This window comes from Coturnix japonica, chromosome 4 (assembly GCF_001577835.2).
Source record: "Coturnix japonica isolate 7356 chromosome 4, Coturnix japonica 2.1, whole genome shotgun sequence".
Classification (NCBI taxonomy): Eukaryota; Metazoa; Chordata; class Aves; order Galliformes; family Phasianidae; genus Coturnix; species Coturnix japonica.
The window spans coordinates 73,266,024-73,288,982 of NC_029519.1; the positions used below are offsets into that span (position 1 = coordinate 73,266,024).

At 37.8% G+C, this 22,959-nt stretch overlaps 1 protein-coding gene across 1 annotated transcript in view; it reads right to left on the reverse strand.

The window, feature by feature from the left end:
* Positions 1–22,959, reverse strand: part of ABLIM2 (actin binding LIM protein family member 2) — a 133,151-nt gene that overhangs the window by 56,872 nt on the left and 53,320 nt on the right. Inside the window, exons 4-6 of the mRNA XM_015862871.2 lie at positions 16,319–16,434; positions 12,017–12,143; positions 10,598–10,691 (exon numbers count right to left, since the gene is read on the reverse strand). Of these exons, the coding sequence (XP_015718357.1) occupies positions 10,598–10,691; positions 12,017–12,143; positions 16,319–16,434 (337 nt within the window). The remainder of the gene's footprint in view (positions 1–10,597; positions 10,692–12,016; positions 12,144–16,318; positions 16,435–22,959) is intronic.

Sequence of the window (22,959 nt, forward strand, 5' to 3'; positions counted from 1 at the left end):
AGTAAGTATTTAAAACATCACATCTTTGTAAATGATATAAGGGAGTTTAATGCAGAAAACAAATTCCTAACCATATGTCCACTTCTTTGCATAGTTTGAAAGCTCAGCTTGACAGACTGTTGTCTCAGTGTTTTTATTTAACAAAATATCAACACACACAGGAGCAACATTAATCTCTGAGGCATCTCTTATTGTTCATGAAGTAGACTATCATAGAAACACAGAATATCCTGAGTAGGAAGGAACCCGCAAGGACTATTGAGTCCAACTCAAGGATCCACACAGGACCACACAAAAATCAAGCTACATTTCTAAGAGCACTGTCCAACCAATTTTCCACAAGCACTGAGCCAAAATCTTAGTGCTTAATTTAAAGATGGGATCAAGGCAGTCCTAAAAACTCTGAGAAAAAGCATTACGAATCACTTCATTTGTCCTTGGTAAGAGGGACCACTTCCTACGGCAATTCTCTTCTGTGTAGTTGGTGAAGTTTTTTGGACAGTCAAAATGAAGAACATATCGATTGTAGATGACTGACAAATCCCCACACTCCTCGCTGAAAGAATGAGGGGCACCACAGTGTTACTGACTGTTCTACAGCATGTCAACAAGCAAACCAAAGCTTCAAGGAAAGCAGGACAAGTCTTTGCAGAAATGTGTTTACAGCTATGTTTTCTCATTTAACATACCTTATGTCTTGAAAACACAAAAAGGATAAATAAATAAATAAATGAAAGAACCTGATGTGATAAGAGTGATTCACATAATTTAAAGTACAATTTCCAGACAATTAGGGGAGTAGTCCTAGAGACTGTAGGGAACTGAGAGCAGTAAGAACATCATGCCTGAGAAACATGCAGCATAATTTGTACCAGAAAGAATAACCACTAAAAGATCGGTTCTAAATTAGCTGTCATCACTCAGGGAAAAGATGTTACATTATTGTAGACAGCTCAGTGAAAACCTCAGCTCATTCTTTAGCAACGGCTGCAATAACTGGTGAAGTCATAAAATATATAAAAGAATGTATACAGTAATTTAAACTCTACCATTATGACACTGTTATTCTAGTGTCTCTTGCCATTGTTGGAAGTACAACAGGTGTAGTTTTTTACTGCAGGTGATGACCAATAACTACTTAAGGTCTGACACTTGAAGGACTGAAGGATTGGAAACAGAGTGGCCCAGAGCTCAAATTGTAAACTAAGACCTGGGAAGTAGACTCAAGATTTCTCATGACTCTCCCACTAGTTAAGCATAAGTACATTACATCTTACTGTGTTACTGACTCAGTAAAGTTATATGTAAAGAGAAGATAGAAAGTAGACAAAACCATTTGATGTGTTAAATAATTAAACTTGTAACTACTTGATTGCTGTCCTGACAGTGAAAGGAAACATGTCTCATTATCAAAATGCATGGTAGCAACTGAAGCCTTTTAACACAGGGAATCAAAAACTTGTTTAAGTGGAAAAAGAAGTTAGACTACTGAGATGAAACCATGAAAACATATTTTCTATGTTAAGGAGATACAACATACATTGCTGTAATATTAACTAAGTCTCATTTGCTGAGATGTCCAAATCCTACCATCCTCATACTCTAAAATCTCTAAATGAAGTCCTGACTGCACTCTACTTTGACCAAAGATAACACAGGTCAATCTGCAAGGTTAGGTGAATGCGTGGAGCAAACTGAATGACCCAGAAAGTAATTCATTAGAAGACTTGTGTTGAGGTTTCTTAGTTAAATGTTTTCACATAGAACAAATCCACTAGAGAGTTAGGTCATCACTAAAAAGCCACCTGTTCAAGCAGAGAAAAACAGAATGAAGCACAAACATCCAACGGTCTAAACCTTGGCATCAAACAGCTTCTCACAGTGAAATGAACCAAAGATTTTATTAAATACACAACTTAACACCTGCTCCCTGTTCAAGTAGGAGGGTAGAGGAAAACAATTATGTAGTATTGATGGACAGAAGTTTAAAACTTCAATTAGACTATAAATTGTTCTCTTTTCTATACTTTGACTCCAGCTTCCTTAATTTCCAAAAATATGGATTACATTAAAGGTCACCGAGATTTCTGCAGGCTTAGTTAATAATTCAGCTAGCAGTAGAAACACCATTCAATTTAATGTCAGGAAGTGAAGTGCTGTTCATCAGCCACACGCTAAGAATTCTGCCACCGCATGCACAAAGTGCCACAGTGTGTGGACTGTACAGTCTCTGTACACTGGAATCCATTTACTATTTTCAAATAAGTGCAATGATATTCAGAAATTAGATAAACATTGCTGCTAAAAGTAGATGACTGTGCTCAGTTGTCATATAAAATATCCATTCATATTTATAGTAAAGCCAGATCTTTGCTTATGCCACAGAAAAACCCGAAGAATTGTTCAGTAGTAATTGTATACAATAATGGTTAACTTAGTAAACAGCTGCATGTCATCTACTGATTTCAAAGGGACAGGTAACATTAACAAGGCAGAGATATTTAGCATAGTACCTATTGTTCATGTTATACAACAACATTGAGAAAAGTGCAAGAGTCACAAGACAAAAGGAAAATTATGTGGAGAAAAACTCTTACTAATTCTCTTAGTCACAGTGGACCTGACTCACCACTGAGTCACTGCAGCAGCATGCCAAGGCAAGTAAACTGTCTTAAATGGGTTTTACACCAGTGTAAATGTTGTTTAATGTTTTGAATTAATCCTCCTCATCTTCTTATTGGATTAATTTCTGAATCCACTCAGTGCCAAGAAACAGTCATTTGAATTGTTCAACCCATGCACCTACAGCATTACTTACAGCTTTGCATGTCTCACAAGTACAGTTGTTTCACATTGTGTCTTGGTGCTGGCTCATCCCCCCTGTACTTTGCAGAGCCTTGAGACTTCCCACCCACATTTTGAGTCATTTTTACTCCTTCCCACACACATTTTATTCTTCTAGATATAAAGTGCAGAATCAAATGTACCAAGAGGGACATTTACCTCAGAATCAGAGTAACTTATTATATATATCAGACCGATAAAACAATAAGTTTCTAATGCTTTAGGGAGAAATAAAAAAGGAATAAAAGTTTTAAAGGGAATAATTAAGAAAAAACAACAACAGAAAAGGCTGAGCACTATGATAACTGCAGTCTCATTGTGTGACATCTGCAAACAAGTTTTTACTAAGGAGTAATGTCAGCGCTGCCACTATCAGGCAAAAGCTGAAGAAGTTCAACAGAGCAATTTTTCTGCAGACCTTGTTATACTATCGTGTAAATCAAAAAGGTTGAACATGCCTACAATCACTAATTTTGCACTCAGTTGCTTTTGTTATGCAATGAGTAATCTGCCCCTTTTGTCTTTTTCTGCTCAGCTTTGCAGATTTGCCTTGCCACCCACTGAGACTGGAAGAGGCTTCTGTTTTCCATTTGCTCGATTACCTCCTTCATTTCTTTTCAACTTTCCTCTCCCACTCCTTCGAGCTCACTTGTGGCCCACGACAAGCTGCAGCTGTTTCTCAATTCTACCACCCCTTGATAGGGGAGAGAGAGAAAGGAAGGAGAGAGATGACTTGCAGACATATTTATCTTCTTTTTCAAGTTTGCAGCTGTAGATTTAGCCCACCCATTTCAGATAGGAAGAATGAATCTGCAACCAACAGTGAACAGCTCTGGTGAGGAAGGGCAATGTATCAAATGAAGGTAACACAGATCTCACGCTGGTTGTGGTGGTCTGGGTTGCAGATATCTGAGGGCAAAAGATGTCTCTCGTGTGCCTGAGTGAGGGCTCAGATTTTGGAGCTTCAGATTTAGCTGGGACCAGAAATGCTACTGTTATGTGCAGAATGGACAGTAATAGTGCTTCCTGGAAATAGGAAAGCACTGCTTTCATATCCATCTGTACATTTTTGAGTACATATATATATATATACATATGCACATATATATATATATATGCAGAAAGTTGGGAGAAGGAAAAAGCTATATAGGCTGCTTTCCTGCTAATAGCAAACACAGAACATTGTCATATGGGCCAGAGCATACCCAAGATGCTTTATCAACAAAGGCGCTTGTCAGTAAGTGCACGTATTGCTACAGCGCTGTCACTGTGACAGGAGAGAGCAGGAGGGATGCTGGTTTGATGCAAGCTGCATCATGGATATACTATAGGGCACTGAAGAGAAGCAGAGTATCTAAGCCACACATCAGAAGGCACAAAAAGACAGAAATTATGTGAGGGATGAAAAACCAAAGACTTCCAAAATGCAATGCTTCCTACTGTCAAAATATTCAAATACTAGCAAAGATTGTGAGATAATAATGCATCACCACAGCAACATGGTGCTCAGAAGGGCACTATAAGTGGCACGCTATCTGCACTTTGTATCTCAGGCTCAGAACATACAGGGTAAACACTTACTTTGATGCAAAACTGTCTGAAGAGATTAATTAAGACAGACAAAACTAATTAATGAGCTAAACTAGTTTGTCTTATGATCACTTACAATAGTTAGCTGATACTACATTTTTGCATCAAAACACAGCAGTGGACACCATTCACTTGCTTTCCAAAGATCTAACCATGAGCCTGGAATATAACTATGCACTAAATCTCCATCACATACAAACCCACACAGATACAAGTGCATAGCAACTCTGTCAGAGATCTTTTCCAAATTCTCACGAGAAAAGAAAGTACACAACTGATATATATATATATATATATATATATATATAAAATAAAAATAAAGCAGTAGTAATTATTACATCTTTATGAACCGGTTTCTCACAGATATTGAACTTCTCTTTTGTGTTATTCAGAAATAGTTTTGAGAATCTCTAACTTTGGTAAAAATCTGACAAGGTTTAAACTATCAACTAAAGCTCCTCATCGTGCTTACTCAAGAACCCTGAAAACTGACTTACAGGGTTAAAATTCTGCAAACTGTTCCTTTTGATATACACCAGTTCTTCCTGACTTCTGTGAGGTTTTAGCAGTCCAGATAATAGTAATGGATAAGCATAGTTCTGTATCTCCTTCTGGAGAGAACAGACTGTTGCAAAAGGGAAAGAATGAGGGTGGGATGCAGATAAGGTGAATGAACCCAACATATTGCAATTGGTCTACAGAAAAGGTTAAAAGATTGACAATATTTACATGCTTATTGATTGTATTTCTAATCATATCTGTTTTAAAGGAAAACATTCAGCTGACAGTTAGCACTCACCCACCTGAGTTCAGATACAGTGTGCCGATGATTAACCTGTACTTGCAAACCTGCAGCCCCAGACAAATGCATGCAGCACCAAAACAGAGACAGCTTTCAAAGTGCAAAATGTCTTGCATCTCAGTAAGCATCAGTCATTGAAAGCTCTAGTTAATGTTTCCTACCTTCAGTGGATTCCTTGAGCAAGAGCTAACGCTGATTTATTTAGCTGTATCTTTCCCAACAGTTTTCCTTCTTCTCTCGTGATGGAGAGAACTGTCATGCAGAGCAGTATCTAAGTAAGGATTAGTACAGACACTCAGATCCTTCTGCTGCTCTGACAGCCTTCTCCAGGCTGATCATGCTACAGGAAACACTTCATGCACATAGACAGAGTCACTTTTACTACATGCTTCAGCATTAATGCCTGCATTGTAAGCTGCTGGAGCACCTTTCACACATCACTAGGTTTTGTTGTAAGTGAAACAGCAGGGTAACAGGCATTTCAGAACAAACCATTTATTCCACACTGTGGGCAGAAATTCGTGCACCCCGCTGTAAAGAATTAGTCTCGTCTCTCTGCTGCACTGAGACTTTTGAATAGGGAAAGGCAATTGATTTACAAAGTAGATGTGGCTGCAAACAGCTCAACCCTAAGGGCAAAGCAAAAAGCAAACTACTAAATAAATAAATAAACAAATAATCATGTTTTAATTAATAAGTTGCTGAGGTATAACTGCCATTTAATTGACATATACATAATTGACATTTCTAGTCTAATTCCTGTCTAGTGTACTGCATTTGTTCCTTCATTTTCAAGTAGCATATGGTGTGATGAATAGATTTTTTAAAATATTGATTATATTTTATAGGCATTTACACATACATGTAAAACAGCAAATGTTAACTCTTCCTTCCCCCATATACTGAGTACCATGCTGCCATTTCGGAGGGAGCAGTTGGACCCATCTTCATGTTTGGCAAATGATATGGTCATTTTCACCAGCTCAAATGGGACACATACCACAGCAATAGCTGTAAATCAGAGGACAGTGGTAGACAGAAGTCTAGTCAAGATCTGAAAATATCCCCCTGTCTATAGCCCAGATCATGAATTACAGCAGTAATAGGTTTGTATGGAAATAAGCCTCAGGAGACCTTTCCAGAAATATATAATTCTCCAATATTTTACACTATCAGCTTTTGTCCACATTAAACTCAAAGTACCAGCTTCTGGCAGTGAAGAATCATCTTGAACATGGAGGCCTGCTAAGAGGCAAATCAGCCTGGTGAGAACTGCTGCAGTTGCCTATCTAAGCAATCACATCCAGTTATTGCAGTCCACAATATATTTGTAATCAAAATATCTCCAGAGGCTGTCTATGGCTGTGAAGGTTTCATCTAAGGACCTAAGAAATCATTAGTTGAAAAAGTAGATGAACAGAAACACTCCCCAAGCCATTTCTTACAAGGGGCTATAAGTAGTAATAAAGCTGCAGAGATAAAAACACCTTCAGAGCGAGATGTCTAAGGGAAGCAATTTTCCTTAGAAATGGAATTACTAGCACTGGCCAAGGTAGTGGCGGGACATCGTCCAGAGCACTGTGTCCATCCATGCTGAGATGCATGGATTCTCAGGGGCATTCAGGATGACTACCAGCATCACAATAAGAATCTGGAGCTGATTTTGATAGGATAAGAGGAAATGGTTTCAAACTAAAAGAGGAGATATTTGGATTGCATATAAGCAAGAAGTTTTTCACAGGAAGGTTGGTGAGATACTTGCACAGGTTGCACAGAGAGATGGTGGGTGCCCCATGCCTGGAGATACTCAAGGTCAGGCTGGATGGGGCTCTGAGTAATCTGGACAAGCTGTAGGTGTCCCTTTCATCACAGGGGACTTGGACTAGATGGATGAAGGGTCTTAAGGGATCCCTTCAGACTCAAAGAATTCTATGATTCTATGATTTTTAGGAGTAGAGAAGAATTCAGCTTGTTCATTTTAGCAGAATTGAAGTTGACGGGGACTACGACTGGTCTCTGTAAGTTTTTCTTAGAGTTCCTCAATTAAAAGGAAAATATCAAAAGTGCTAAAGATCAGTCTTTATGGGGAGAACTAGCAACTATGGACTGACCACACACAAATAGAGAGATGCTGGAATTCAGATTATTTTTCTAATTAACAGCTACAGAAATCCTGGCAGGATTCCCTGAAGGGAATTGGAATGTGTCACTTGGCTGCTACCCAACCCCTCTATCAGCTCTCTCAGCGGCTACACAGGCTGATCTGAAGAGGGAGACAGGAGAAAGGGAACCTGCCTCTGTCCCCTCCAAGCAGAACTCAACTAGAAGATTGACTGAAGATCATTAAAAAAACACAAATTGTTTTCTGGAATTAAAGGAGTTTGTTCCAGGACCTGAGTTTCCATGTGAAATACAGTGTATTTTTTATATCAAGGCAATTACACTTATTTTGTCTATTTTTATGATATGTTTATTAGCACAAGTTGATAATAAATAACTGCTTATGATATTACAAAAGAGAAAATATATTTTTAGTGCCAAATACAATGAAACACAACAAAATGGGGGGAGGGGGGGGGGGGGGGGGGGGGGGGTGGGAGGGAGGAAGAGGTTTTAAAGTCAGAAGCTTATTATTTTAAAAAGTGTTTATTTTCTGTGCTGCTGTCTGAGGTTTGCTATTGCTGGATGGGGAACAGAGCTACAACATAAGCTCATGCCCTGTGTCACAGTTGTAGCACAAAAGGATAAACCCTAAAGGCTTTCAGTTGCACTGCAGTTTAAGTTGAACTACAAAGTAAACTACAGCCATATGTTGCTGCTCATTTTAGATGGTAGGTTTACCAATATAAGTGGTCTGACAAAAACTGTATCAGTTTTCTAGGACAGGGTGGATGCTGCACGAAGAAGTGCTCTTTAGGTTTTCAAACTAAACCTTGTCCAAACAAGCACTGCTGAGAAGAGTTTTTGTAAACAGAATAGCAAAAAATGCTGCCATTTAAAGCAATACAATAATTTATGGTCTCTATAAATCAGCAGTTTAGACTCATTTGTAGCTTCTTCAGTACGAGTTCCCTGAGGAGACTGGGGAAAGGACAAGGTGGATTGAAGAGGATGACATGAGGAAGAAGTTAGAAACATAGCTATCCTGTGTTTGAGTTTCTTTACTACATGAAATGGAGCTGGCCCTAAGAAAATGCATTGAATGAAGAATTTAACTAAATCATCACTGTATTTGGCTGGCAGCCTCCAAAAGCAACCATATTTTTATAATTTATCAGTAATTCACAATAGTTGACTCTCCCTTCCTCCTCTGCTGAATAAACAATTTAAATGAACAAGTGTTGGAAAGGGCGACAGCATTTTAAAATCTGGGCACAGAACAATTGTGGAAGCAGCTGTCCTCCTGACATTATCTCAGAAATCAGAGATGGAAAAAATCCTATTAGGTCATATAGTCCCGCCCTTTGTCATTGCAGGATTGTTCCCTAACGCAGATTTTCCAGTGCCTTGTCCAATCTAGTTTTAACATGATCTAAGTGATAGCTTCCAGCAGCTCCCTTGGGGGACTATTCCTCTGGCTAAGAAGTATCACAGACAAGATTTTTTCCCCCTTCTTATCAGCAATTTACCCTATTATTTCTATGTCTCTCCAGATTATATCTGACACCACAGAAATGAGTACAGAAGCATTGAAAAATACTTCAGGATTTCAAGCAGCTCTACCAGGAAATGTATACAAGGACAAGCAGCCACAGATATATTTTCTTTTTGCCCTCCTGATGAGGAGACATGCAAGCGTCCCAACAACCTGACCAGAGACAAACACACAATGAATGTGACACCGGCCAGACTGAAAAGATCAGCCTCAACTCCAACACACTGGAATAAATCTTTCTGCCTTAGGCAAGCAAAAACTTAACTGCATTAGAAATAGATGTGGTCTCTGTGTTCTTTCAAATTGGTTTGCTTAAGTCGTGAGTTTTTAGTCTCTCTTCCTCATGATACAAGGTACGCACTACTTCCTTATCCAGCTACTCTTCACTGCTGACACTACAACTCAGTGACCATTTTAAGTGGCCCCTCAGAGAGATTCAGATGCTGAATAGTAATGTACCTGTTGTAATCCATTGCCTGCTTCAGGCTTTCCTGTATGAAAGTGACACTATCTGATGCTGCTGTGATTTTACAGGTTGCAAAAGTCCTCTCTTCTACTTATCTCTTCTCTGTTTTAAAAAAGTTTACAGAATCCTGCATCAGTACTTTTGGCCACCTTTAAATATCATAAGTTTCAATCAACATTGCCCCCAGCCTTCATCAGTACCAAAATAATAAGAGTATCAATGCTGCCATCTTTTTTTCCAACAGAGGAACACTGCAAATGAGTGGGAAAACGGGAGACAATTAAAGGTGCCAAATATCCACTGACCAAAACCTCACCTAGAACTACAATGACCTGCATAACCAGGGATGGTTATGGTCAAATTCCTACAAAATCTTTAAAGAATGATCTTGTCTAAAGTGTATTTTGCTAAATCTGTAGCAAAAATAAGGAAACAAACTGTGGGTAAAAATCAAGAAAAAAGAGTATTTTTTGTACATGTTATTACAAGTCTATTTACTTTCTGAGATTTTATAAATCATTTCATATAAACAATTGCCTTCCATGCATTATCTGAAACACCTCATGATGCCAACAAATATGGACTCATTGCTCCCTTCTGCTTGCCTCTTGATCCCCCCTCCATAGCTTCTACTGTCCACCATTTGGATAATTATTCTGCGCACAACTTCTAGCAGCTTTGGAGGATGCCTGTTGTGACCACTTTCTCTAAACTGCAGAACTGAGTGGAACAGGGATCTGAGGAACCTCTTCCAAACTCCAACACTGCTACGGCTTGACTGGATCACTACAGACAGACTCAAACTCTATTTAGATCAAATGATGCTGGGTTACTTATGTGAAAATCTGGTTCTGAAAAAAGCACTTACACTAAACATCATTCAGTTTTAGAACAACAAACTCTGAAAAACAAATCTAAAAACCCAATAAAAGCAACAGAAGAATATAGCTTGCTTCTGGGTACAAAAATACATTTCAAGTTACTCATTTTACTCTTACATGCATCTGATAATGCATTCACTTTCCACTTCTTCCATCTGAGTGTTCTCCAGTACTATACTTATTCATTTAAGAACTTAAATATAAAACTATTAAAAGATAAAACAAAAACAATCAAAAAAGTCATGCGTATGATTTCATAATTAAACTTGTGTTAACGCTCATTTGTGAGCACCAAAAAAAAAAAGAGCAAAGAGAAATTCTCTTTGCATACATTAAGNTGAGTGACAGATCTTCCTTACCTCAAGCACTCTTCCTGTTATATATTTTTCACAATTGTCACATCTGATACCAAACTTTGCATGATAGTCCGTTTCGCAATATGGAATGCCATCTCTACAAAACAAGGACAGACAACATAGAGATTGCTTTATGTGGGGTTAGAGGTTTTCTAGGAGATTATACTGCTAAAATACATTAACAGTTACAACTGAAAAATATGAAGAATAAGAATCAAAGTTTAATGTTTCTTTTTCTAAATAGTTAGAATCAGGGAACTTAGACAAATTAAAATAAACCTGCCTGTTAATTCCACACTTGGGTCACAATTTCACAAAATTTTACATTTAGATCATCAAACAGATGAGTGAAAATAAATTGTTCTAGAAGACCTGGGGATCGTTCTAATATTGTAAAATGCAAATGAAGTATAGTTAAAATACATTTAGTGCATTAGTTCACAATATGCTAGAAGAACCCATGATTGAATGGCAAATGCTCAATTTTGTTGGGCTTCTCCTCGAGGAAAAATAAACATCATATTTTATAGCAGACAAGTCGGAATGCTAGAGACTAACCTATGAGTAATCACAAAAAATAATTGAATTGATTGAAAAATGGATGTTTCTTCAGTTTTATTTGTTTGGCATTCAGTTTATTCAGGAGAGTAGAATGGGATTTAAGACAATGTGAAACTATACTTGGGAACACCCTTTTCTTAAATACTCTATTCTGAATCTCCAGTGCATGCTGTGAAATTAACTTGTATTAATCTAAATCCAAGGAACTGCTGAAAGTCAGTGGGACACTGGCTGTGAAGCCCCGTCATCTCTGAGTCTCTGGGCGCTGGTGATTGAGTTATCTGTTTAGGAAAATTTTGTCATAACAACATAATTCTCCAATGCAGAAATTAATCCCAGTTGCTTTGGCCAGTGAAAACTCTGTATCTCACCAGACTGATATGAGTGCTGACATGAGACTTGGTCTCTGTGTGTGCTTTGTGCTAACTCTTATTGCTGTCATCAAATTCTGTCCAAATCTGATAGCACAAGTGTCAAGCAGCATAAAACCCCAGTATATAACACTTTAATGAACACTTATGTGAAACATGTGGAAAGAATAATATCTGCTTGTTCATATTACAGAATCACATACAGGAAAGGCAAACACAAATAACAAAGGGCATGTCTGGAGAGCCTCCACCCATTGGCTTCCTTTAGCATAGATGCTCTGGTAACTCAAGGTAAAATGACAAATTCTGCTTTATTCATTTGATCTTTTTTTTTTTAAGTGATTTTAATACAAGTTGAGTAATACTTGGTAATCTTTTATACCTCCCAAACATTTATAAAAACAAACTAAAGGGTATGCAACACTGAAGTATTTATTTGGTATCAGAAATACGCTGAGTAAAACCCTCTGAACTTCCCTACACAACTTACTTGCTGATGTACTCTGCGTTCAGTAGCTTGCCACATGTATTGCACTTAAAACAGCCCAAATGCCAGTGTTTGTCCAAGGCAACCAATGACTGCCCATTTTTTATTTCTGAACCACAGCCTCCACAATCTGCAAGAGAGAAAAAATCCAATGAGTGCATCACATGCTTTAAACACTCTGCAGTACAAGAATCAATTTGTGTCCTAGTAACAGCTTGAACATGCTCTAAAGCTTGCTGCTGACTGCTCACAAATGGATGACAAGCAGTCCTGCCCTAATGTCCTACACGGCATGAATAATCCAACAAAGAAAGAAGTAAACCCTGATAACTTACATTTCTAGTGACCTAGGTTATATTTTAGTCTTCATATACTGTCTAAAAAATGTGAAAGTTTTGCTCGTTGAGCTCTAAAATATTGCAAATCAGCTCAATGAGATTAATAAAAAAAGAGCTAAAATTTACAAGAATTAACAAATTCTTTTTGTTAGATTTTGCTTCCAAGTCCAACAGTTTAACTTATAATTCAGATTTTTTTCCGCAGTTCGGGAAACAAACTAAGCTGAAATTCTGATTTGAACTTCTGTTATCAGGAAAACTACATAAAAACATGAGAGGCATTACAAGTTCCCAAACAGTTGTGACGTTGGATAATTAACATGTGAATTTGATGGCTGACTACATACTCATTATTTACAGAAAATCACATATAGTCTGGATACTTTCAACTACGTTAGTAAAACATAAAGCCACTCCTAGGCACTATGTGCTCATGACCCTGTCTCGTCAAGCCACACAGACATGGAATTTGAAGCTCTATACTCTACATGAACCCTCAAATATCCTACACAGTCCAGCTCACTTTCTCTCTTCACTCTCTTCAGTTTCCCGTCTCTCAGTTCTCTCATAAAATGTTAGAAAATTCAGATTCACAGTACATGGAAAACATCATTGCTAAACTGATTCTAGAATCAATATCAGTAATCAATCTAATCTTCTGTTTGATATCATTTTTTATTATTTTTTCTTTTGGAAGAATATACCAACAGTTTGCTAGGGAAAAGACAAACCAAAGACACATTAAAGCTTTGTTTAGTGATTCCAGAGAAGGAAAAAAACAAAAAAAAACAAAAAAAACCAGAAACATCTTGCATGGAACAGAAAATATGCAAAAAGCATAAAAAAAGATTTATCTAGTTATTAAGAAAGAGCTCCAAACACAGGATCTCATTAAAAGACTTAAACAGTCCTCTTAAAAAGTTTCTGACTTAAGCTTCTATTTAGTTGATGATGTGATCCTAATGAGACACTCTGTTAGTGCAATTGAAAATATTTAATTTCTCAGCACACAACAATAAAGGGTAAATCTTATTTTCCTTTAGTGGATTTGGAATGGATTAAGAGAGAAACAGTATGTCTCTTTAGTATCACTCTGTAGAGAACCAATACGTGGAAACAGATCAGCACAAAAGCATATGCAGCACAGATCAGAACACTGGAGTTTTGCTAATAAAAGGGAACATTTGGGTACGTGCCTGCATTTGGTCCCATAAGACAATAAATGTTTCAGTATGCATTCTTTAACTGCAATCAGAAAGTTGTTTGAGAGCTCCTTTGCACTAGATCTGATAATCTAATTTTATCTTATTGGTTGAATGCTTATTTTGCCAACTTAACACAACAAAGTGTGATCAGAAGTCATTCAGCTTCCATCTTGCTTAAGCCTGTGTGGGCAAAAAAACAATGTCTTGTGGGCTACTGTTTTATTGCTATCTGTTGCTTTCTCTGTTAAATTCCAGGTAAGTAAAAACAAACACTGTGGTTTCTATGCCAACAGTTCCTGTTTGAGTGATGTTCTTGTTTTCCTGTCTTGGATGCAGCATCCTTTGGTGACTCACCTAATTTCATCCAATAACTCTGCAGTACACATGAATTTACTGCTACATACTGATATTATCCCCAGAGTATTCTTTCAATGTTATCACTGCCACAAGTTGCTTTCACATCTAATATTTTATAAACTAAACAAACAAGTAGGTAGTTATTTATATAATAATAAAAAATTCAAGAGCTCAGGCAGAAAGTCAGTATTCGACATTCTTTGTTTATTCCAAATGTAATGCATGAAAGAGGTGAAAACCAGAGGAAAATAGAAGGGCTGGTTAGAGAGGGTTGTCCTGCTGGGAGCTCAGTGGGTCCCAAGAACTCTAATGAGAGCATTCCTGAGCTCAATTTAGAGAGAAATAGGCTGACAAACAGCTTCCATAAAACATAGCAGGCAATTCTAAGACAAGTATAAAACCAGCATAACAGTGGATTGGTGTAGTACTTGGTCCTTTACTCAGTTTACTTGAGGAGATGTTTTCGTGCACTACTAGTCTTCCATAAAAATAAGTAGGTCACTCCAAAAGTAATGCCTCCTACTTATTTCCATAGAAATGACAACAGCTACAAAGGCACAGTAACACTATTTGATAAAGAAAACTCTCAGCTACAAAACACTAATTTTCAACACAGCCACCAGCATTAGCACTGAATTTTCACCAGCAATGAACAAAATCCTGCATGCTGCTCGAAGCAAAAGCTGCACCAGTGGAGGTGATCCATTGTCACTATCACCACCGCAGAAACTCACTACCCACTGCCTCATCCTCTGTTTAATCTCCAAAAACATTTAATAAGCAATGATGAATGTCAGTGGGTGCCATTTGTTGACGCATCTTTGTGCCTTGCACACTTTCATGTCAGATACCATCTCGTCAAACTGCCCCTCTGCTGTCAACTGTCACACAGCAACAAGATGTAATGGAATATTGATGGGAAGATTCAATCTCTACTTATATCCCACCAACATCTGCTTCTGACATCAGGGGCCAACATAATAAAGTTGGAGGCATTCCTTGCAGAGTAACTCTCTACCAAACATTATATTCCCTACCCTAAGGAGGAATTATGCCACTGTCATAAAGGCATTCTTCCAGGGCTTATTCTTTCTGAGGCACGTAGTTTGCTATGGGTCTGCAGGTAAGGAGCTGCTGTAGCCATGCACTGGGAAGGCATGGTGAAGGGACCTGAGGGAAATGAACTGGGGAAATAAAACACAAGCAGTCTCTGTAGCATGTGTGTGTAGACAGATTAAAGTATATTAAAGGATTCTGTATTACAGATAATCAAATAAACTTGCCCTGTCAGTACTTAAACAGAGAAATAATTTCCATTAAAGTCAAAGCCAGTTTTCCCATAAGAAAAGGAGACAAATAGATAACAGGCTATTAAAGTATGGATCTACAAATGCATCCAGGCAAGATGGATCATCCTCAGCCAGGTATTTTATCCATCTCAAATAAACAACAAGAGGAAGAACCAAAAAGAGACAGCCACTGCCTCTGCTAAAGAGAATGGCATTAGCAATAGGGGATTCAGTGTAGCGTTGTGCACTGCATTTACACACAAAGAACAGAAGGGAAATGGTGAAAAGTACTGCTAAAAGAAAGATCTGGAGGAAGAGAAAAGAAAAAACAAAGAAAAAAAGAGTAATTTCTCCCTTAAGTGAGGTAGATTCTTACGCAGAATCTAGGTGCTCTGTCCTCAGTCATGCCAAATTCAGCTTGAGGTGACAGTCAATAAGAACATTTCTGCATTCATTACTTGATTAGATTACTTTTGCTGCTCAGTTACTCTTTAGGATGCGTTTGAATGTTAAAGTACGGCAGCTTCTCATGGACAAATTAGTTCAGCAAGAAAGTTCAGTGCAGCAATGGCACTCTGCTCAGTTTTCCTGAAAATATTTGGTATGAAAAGACCACGCTTCTCTGTAGCGTTTGTATGTTCTGATAGGACACAGTAGTATCAAGGTCAACGCAAATGCCTCTCTGGCACACTGTATACGCTCCCTGTTGTAGTATTCAGACATGAAATTACAATAATTATGTCTGTTTTCCAGGACCGATTCAAATAACATATGATGAAATCTCAAGTTGGATTTTATTTCAGTTGCAGTTGGATTAAACCCATAAATCTATTAACATTTATATCATGCCCTGTTCCAAACATTTTAATTTACTGCCATTATAGTCAAGTGCTCTGAGAGGTTCTGTGTATTATTAATTCTACAAAGGTGCTGTTTGTGTTTCATTTAAGTATTAGCCTTTTTTAGAAAATTGTTGTATATTTCTTTACATCATTGTACTGTAGTTGTTGACAGCTTTTGTGCAGCATAGCAGTTACAAGGGTTGGTGTAAAACTGGTTCTTCAGATATGGGCAAGCTAGAAAGTAACAACAGAACACAGCACAACTCCTACTTACTTCGCAAGTTCTGTGCAGGGAAAGAGCCAGTGCTGCTGGAAGGTGGCAGGGAACATTTCTGGCAGATGCACTCTTTCCCATTAAAAGTTACCCGGTCACCTGCAGGGAAAGGCAGCCTACAACAGAAGAAACAAAAGCATACAAGTTACATTCAATTGCCCTTATTGAAGTAAAATGCATTTCCATAACAGAACTCATTATTGCTCTGATAGCTTTTTCCCCCCTTGATCAGTTTTACAATATCTCAGCCACTAGAGGCTAAAGTATTGAAGAAACATATTAGACAATCACAAATGCAGACACTGCAGCTACTTAAAAACAAGACCTAAAGATACACACACTGAGCACTCAAGTGCAAGGTCTTGTGTACATAAGGAACATATCATCAGCAATGACTGATCACTAACAGGATGGGTTACAGAATGAAAATTAAGTCGGAATTATGGGGAGCTGCTATTAAGTTGTTAAAATCCTGCATGAGAGTGATGATTTTTATACCTTAAAGATGACAGCATTTGTCCCCCCAACACTGATCATACCAAAGTTATTCTCTTAACCTACTTACTCAGAAAGCAAATATCAGTGGACTCTCATCAGAGAAAGTACATTCCTCTTATAAAAACCAATAGTCTAAGTTACTCATTTGTTTTACCCTAATAACTACTACTTAGCTTTAATTAAATCCTACCTTTTAATCCATGCCCTTAAAACAACAAACTTTCTGCTGTGATCTTTATTGTTCAGGAATGGAAAATGCAAAGATTTTTCTGTTTCTAAAAGCACCAGATGGACAAATCACTTTATTTTATTTTCAATTCAGCAAAGGATTGTGAGGAGTTAGAACCACATTTCTCTCCACCCAAAAGCTCAACTAAATCACTAGCAAGATATCAAAATATGGCTTAATTGGGGCATAAACATATTGCAAGCGTTCTGCCTCCTTATGAAGTGTATCTGATCAGATTAATTCATTAACATTTCATTAGAACTCTGTACGACATTCCCCCACAAATGCTATCAAATTTATACTAAATGAGATAATATCTTTGCTGCAAAAGCTGCACAGATACTGCTTGGTAAGCATAACCATTATTTAATTACTTATAAAGAGAACAAAAGTAATGTTATCCTTTGTTTTTTTAATATTGTTGCTAAAATTCATTTTAACCATCGAGTTAAGTTTTCATCAGTGTCATCTGTTTTGGATCACATGTAATACTTTAAAAATTATGAGGACACATGCAGCCTAATTATCATTATATCTTTGGAAATCTCATTATTAATTTTGCTTTCCATTTATTTATTTATTCCTTTACTAATGACTTAATACTCCAAACATTTTCTTCCTTCTTACTAACCTAAGTAAGTAAGGATGATAAAAGGACCAGATCATAGAATGGCCTATGTTGAAAAGAACCACAATGATCAACTAGTTTCAGTGCCCCTGCTATGTGCAGGGTCACCAACCACCAGACCAGGCTTCTGAGAGCCACATTGGGCCTGGCCTTGAATGCCTCCAGGGATGGGGAGTGATTCTGGTACAAGGAGTCCCAAAGCCATGTTAGCATAGAAATAGGAGGCCTAAAAGATACAGATACAGATTTACGAAGATTGCTAATAATCTACTCAAAATTAAACCTCCACAAAAAGATAACCTGCTCCACAGATGCTATCACGCAACTACCCCGTCATCTTTCATACTCATGCACCTTTGCATTCCCTGAGCAAGATGTTACCATTCACTGTGGTTCACCATAGTCTTCAATGGCAACAAGGCGGGGAATAAATGAATGACCTAACTGGAACATTGTGTGAGATATCAGTAAAATTGAAAGCTTTGCACCATTAATCCTACAGACAGTGATGAACTGGAAGCCATAAATGATTCACTGATTTGAAGAAGCATTACTACTACTAAGCATTCTTGTAACTTATCTTAGGAGTAGCAGTCAGTAGCAAGTTGATTTATCTTATACCCGATCTAACTGGCAAAAATCCATCTGAGCTTCTGCACATAGAAGCCCATCTAAAACAAATGCAGCAAACATGAAATAAAGTATAAGTAGGTACTGATCTTTGGATGGGTTTATCTATGTTAGGCAATTGGACAATCAGAAGATGCAGTTTAAACTGGAAGAGAATAGAATATCTGACCTCTTATTGCACAAAAACAGAGCTGGTAGATGACACCCACAAAACACACCAGCACTCACACACATTGTAAGAGGCCAGAAAGCATACTTCAGGGGGAGGGTGTTGGAAGGTTTTACTACCCCATTAAACTGGTTTGCTTTTTGAAAGTTTAGTAACTAATCACCAGCATTTCTGTAACATCTGACCTCCTTTCACAAGCTATTCTGCTCCAGGTTTTTGATGCCAGTACAAGTGAAAGCTCAGCAGAAGGTGATAACAGACAATTAACAAGGTTTCAGTTTCTGAGCTCTTTAACTTGTAAGCTGGACTATATATAGCATTGTAGGTTAAAAACAGTGTATCTGCCTTTTATTATAATGACATCTCACAACCACTCACCCACTGAATATCACTAGGTATGGGATTTAATTAGATATTCATCCTCTTAAAAAAATTCAGTGTGATTTTCACAGTTCACTCCTCTAGTTTTAAAATGAGAATAAAGAGTATCTTTAAAGCAGCTCCTTGGAATGACTTGTAAGGTTTTGAGTGTATCTCTTATGATTCATTTTCCAGTGAATTTTGTTTTATCCATCTGCCTCCAGTATTTGTAGCTGGCAGTGACGGTAGGTGACCAAACTATATTGTAAAACATAAACCAGCATCAGCCTAATTCAGGGCAACAGTGTGCTGACACTGAAAGGCCTGGCACTTGTTTCTCCTTTCTTTGCACCATGTTTCAGCCTTTGCAGCTGAGGGGCAAGTCATTCAAGCTTTCTGAGCCAAAAACATGTTCTTTTTTTTTCTTTTTCCAGAGCTAGCTCATGACCTTCTGTTCTTTAAGTTGCTGACCTGACTTTTTGGCAGAACCATCACCTGAATTTGATATAAGAAGATTAACAGAAGCATATGGTCAGGAATGTGGGGAGAGCAGGGCTACCCATTCCAGAAGCAACCTGCAGTTATGCTGGGTCGAGTGCAAAGTCAGACTGCAACCTGAGTACCTACAGGATCATGTTGCGCTCTGGTTCACACCTGGTACAATCACATCCCTCAAGGTTGCTCCGTGTGGCAGAATTTGGCTGAGGATTTTAAACCTCATAAGACAAAGCAAGCATTACTTGCTATTTTCTGTCTTCATGAAATTCTGCAAGGGCAAATGCTAAGTATGTACCTGAGGAGAAATAATCCCACGCATCTTTACATGTTTGGGGTAGTACTTCACAGAAAAAGATGTAATGGACACTAAGTGGAACTTTAGTCAGTAGCTTGTCCTTCTAGCAGTGTTATTTAAGACCAAAAATATATATATATTTTTTTCCAACAGGTCTTCTGAAATTTTATATCTAACTGCTTGGATATGTTTAGTTTCTTTCTTGAAAATAACAAAAATATAAATTGATAGAGAGAAGTTTTTAGATCTGGATTTAGTACAAGCTCCTTGAAGAACAGCATAAAAATGCCTCATACTCCTCTATTATTCATTATTCACCTCTTGGCACACACTCAAGTTCTGCCAATAGACTGTTTCAAGAGAAAACTTTTTAAGTTCAGACAAAACACAATATTTGAATGGTCAAGATCTGTAAAGAAAGCATAAAGCTGTTTGGTTATTAATCTGAAACATTCATTAAACAGATAATGATTACATGCATTCCTCCAAATGGGTGAATAGACAACTCCTATCCCAACTTTATTAATTATAAAAACCCATAATACCAAAATGCATACTTATTCCATGTGCACACGTCAGTAACACTGAAATCCAACATAGTGTCCATGTATAGTATAACCATATGTCTACATACAGCAGACCATATGTCTAACTTAATATGTCTATATAAGGTATTATCATGCTAAGACTTTTCACAAAAATTCCATTTTAAAAAGCATTTATTTTCATCACAAGTATAACTTCCCATTGCTTTCTGAAACACTCCATTTTCTGGCCTTTTACATCCTGAATATGCTGTTCTGGTGATCCAAGTCTCCAAGTGCCATATAAGAATTCCATGAACAATTTCAATAGCCTTTGGCCCCTCTTGATACAAATAGATTTAATTACCTCTCTCTTTTTATTTCACTTTTACAAACATGAAACCTTTCAGGGGAAACATTTCTGGTAGCCCTCTGTAGGACATAGGCCTTTCTAGCTCACAGAAATGTAACAGGATTGCTTACCCACTTGCTGGGAGTTCAGAGTAAGTAGTCGATCTGCAGTTTTTTGGGGTTTTTTTTGAGTCTATGTTATTATTCTTCTACTCTTTCACGGTTTTAAGCAATAAAATCACAAAATACAACAGCTGCAAACAGTTACACTGACTACAAACAGCTTTGGGAGAAAGCCCTCAAACTATGCCAGCAGAACAAGCACACAATTCAAACCTGAATTTGTTTAGAAGCCAACTGGTCAGTGCAAGATAGAGGCCATCACATAGCACGTTAGGATACAGTGCATTTTTAACAGTCATTTTCTCATCTATCAATTACTGAACTGTGGCAGTGCAGGGCAAGAACATTTGAGTCCCAGCAGATGCCTTAGGGAAGGATTTGGTTTTCTGACACGCAAGTTTTTTCACAGAGCATTGGAGCAGCTTATCAACGCAGTGCAGACTGCAAGAGGGAATACAGCTTTGTATGACAGTGCTTCACATGGCACTCAAAAGGAGCAGTGTCAGTGGCTCCAAAAAGTGAATGGAGCTATGCGACTGGCATTTTCCCCACTGCTCCAGCTAGCTGTGTGCCTATAAGGTTTTTTCACTGATCTGAATCCAGATACATTTCCTACTAGTTTCAATTCAAATCTTCTCTTCTGTGAAAATAATAAAAAAGGAACTGCTAACATCACTGGTTTACTACTTGACACAGGAATGTTTATTTCAGCAGCTACAGAAACACAGGTTACATGTAAAGCACTTAACAATACTGCAATGTTCTGAGGACCCTTTTTACAAGTGTAAACCTTCAGCAGCCAAATTTTGTTTATCCTAATGAAATTGGTAACAGCTGTGCTTGGTTCCCATTAGGGTAGGAAAGGTGGTTAGTCCCATTCCAGAAGTCAGAATTCTAGCAGAGCCTACATGACAGTCCAATTGTAAGGGGTAATATCAGATGCAGTTTGCATGATCATGAAGCTGCCTTGTTATTTAATCTTTCCACCCATCTAAGAACTGAGGACACAAATGGTACTCTGGACACATTCTTCCAAGGCAAATGCCCAGTAAAAATGCTTTACAGCATCGTACCCCTAACCAAATGGCTCAAGGCCTTCTTTCTGTCTGGCATGTTTCCTTTGTTTTATTTTGTTGTTGTTCATTTTTTTAAGGAAAAAAACCCACCTAATTCTGTGTCAGCTTAAAACACATGTACTCTACTCACCATATTTTTGCTGATGTATCACTTAATAACATAAATGCAGATGATGATTAGATAGGACATTCTTTCCCACAAAGAACATGAATTACATTTGGCTTGCAAAGACTAGTGTAATTGAAGAAATGCTGATTTAAAGAAGTTGAGAAAACAGTCCAGTGTTTTTAATATGAACAGATGATGGGATTCTTCTGTTGATCTATGCCACAAGTCAGCATTACAACCCCCTTAGGAGACACTAATTGAATCCTGCAACTCAGCTGGATGTTAGTTGGCTTTGATGAAGACAACATGAGTTTGTGTGTCCTTCAAAGGAAAGCAATGGATGCAAACCTGGGTCTCTCTAATGAAGTTTCACATAGCAGCAATCAGAAACTTTATTAGTGGAATCACTTTTAATCCAATTATTCAGTTACTCAAGACGGTTAGAGAACATCTCTGCATCATGGAATATTAGTAGCATGCTCCAGTAAGAACTGTCTCCATACTGCAATTCATCTAACATGAATTGTTAGTTACTTATGTAATTTAATATCATGAAAACTTATTCTGATTTTCCAGGGAAAGGAGACAAATTTTAACAGAAAACTCTAAACCATCAGCTGAAGGACTGGCTAAATACAGCAAGACTTCTATACAGCAATAGCCTCCCTCAAGCCTATGTGAGGTATTAAGCTGCTAGGTACAGGCAGAGAATCATCGTGGAATGGCTTATGTTGGAAGAGGACTTAATAATCATTTAGTTCCAACCCCCAGCTGTGGGTTGTCAACTACTAAATCAGACACTAGACCAGGACACCTAATGCCTGGGACATCCTGTGGGTTCTCTGGGCAGCCTGTTCCAGCAAAGGCATATACTAGGCATGTGAACTAGCCCCTAATGATGTGGTGAAGAATGTCACCACATTTGACAGGAAAGTAGAATCAATGGGTATTCTTTTCCTCTTAGTCAAAGAAGTACCACCTTACATGGAAGGTACCAGCACTAACAAGAATTGTAAAAGAGCTGCTACACTGACAGGCTGTGCAATCCACATTTAACTAATGAGTGTCACAATTAGACACTTAAACCATTCTACCTCCTATTAAGTATACACATATCTTCAGGTTTGTTATCTTTACTTTTCATGTTTGTT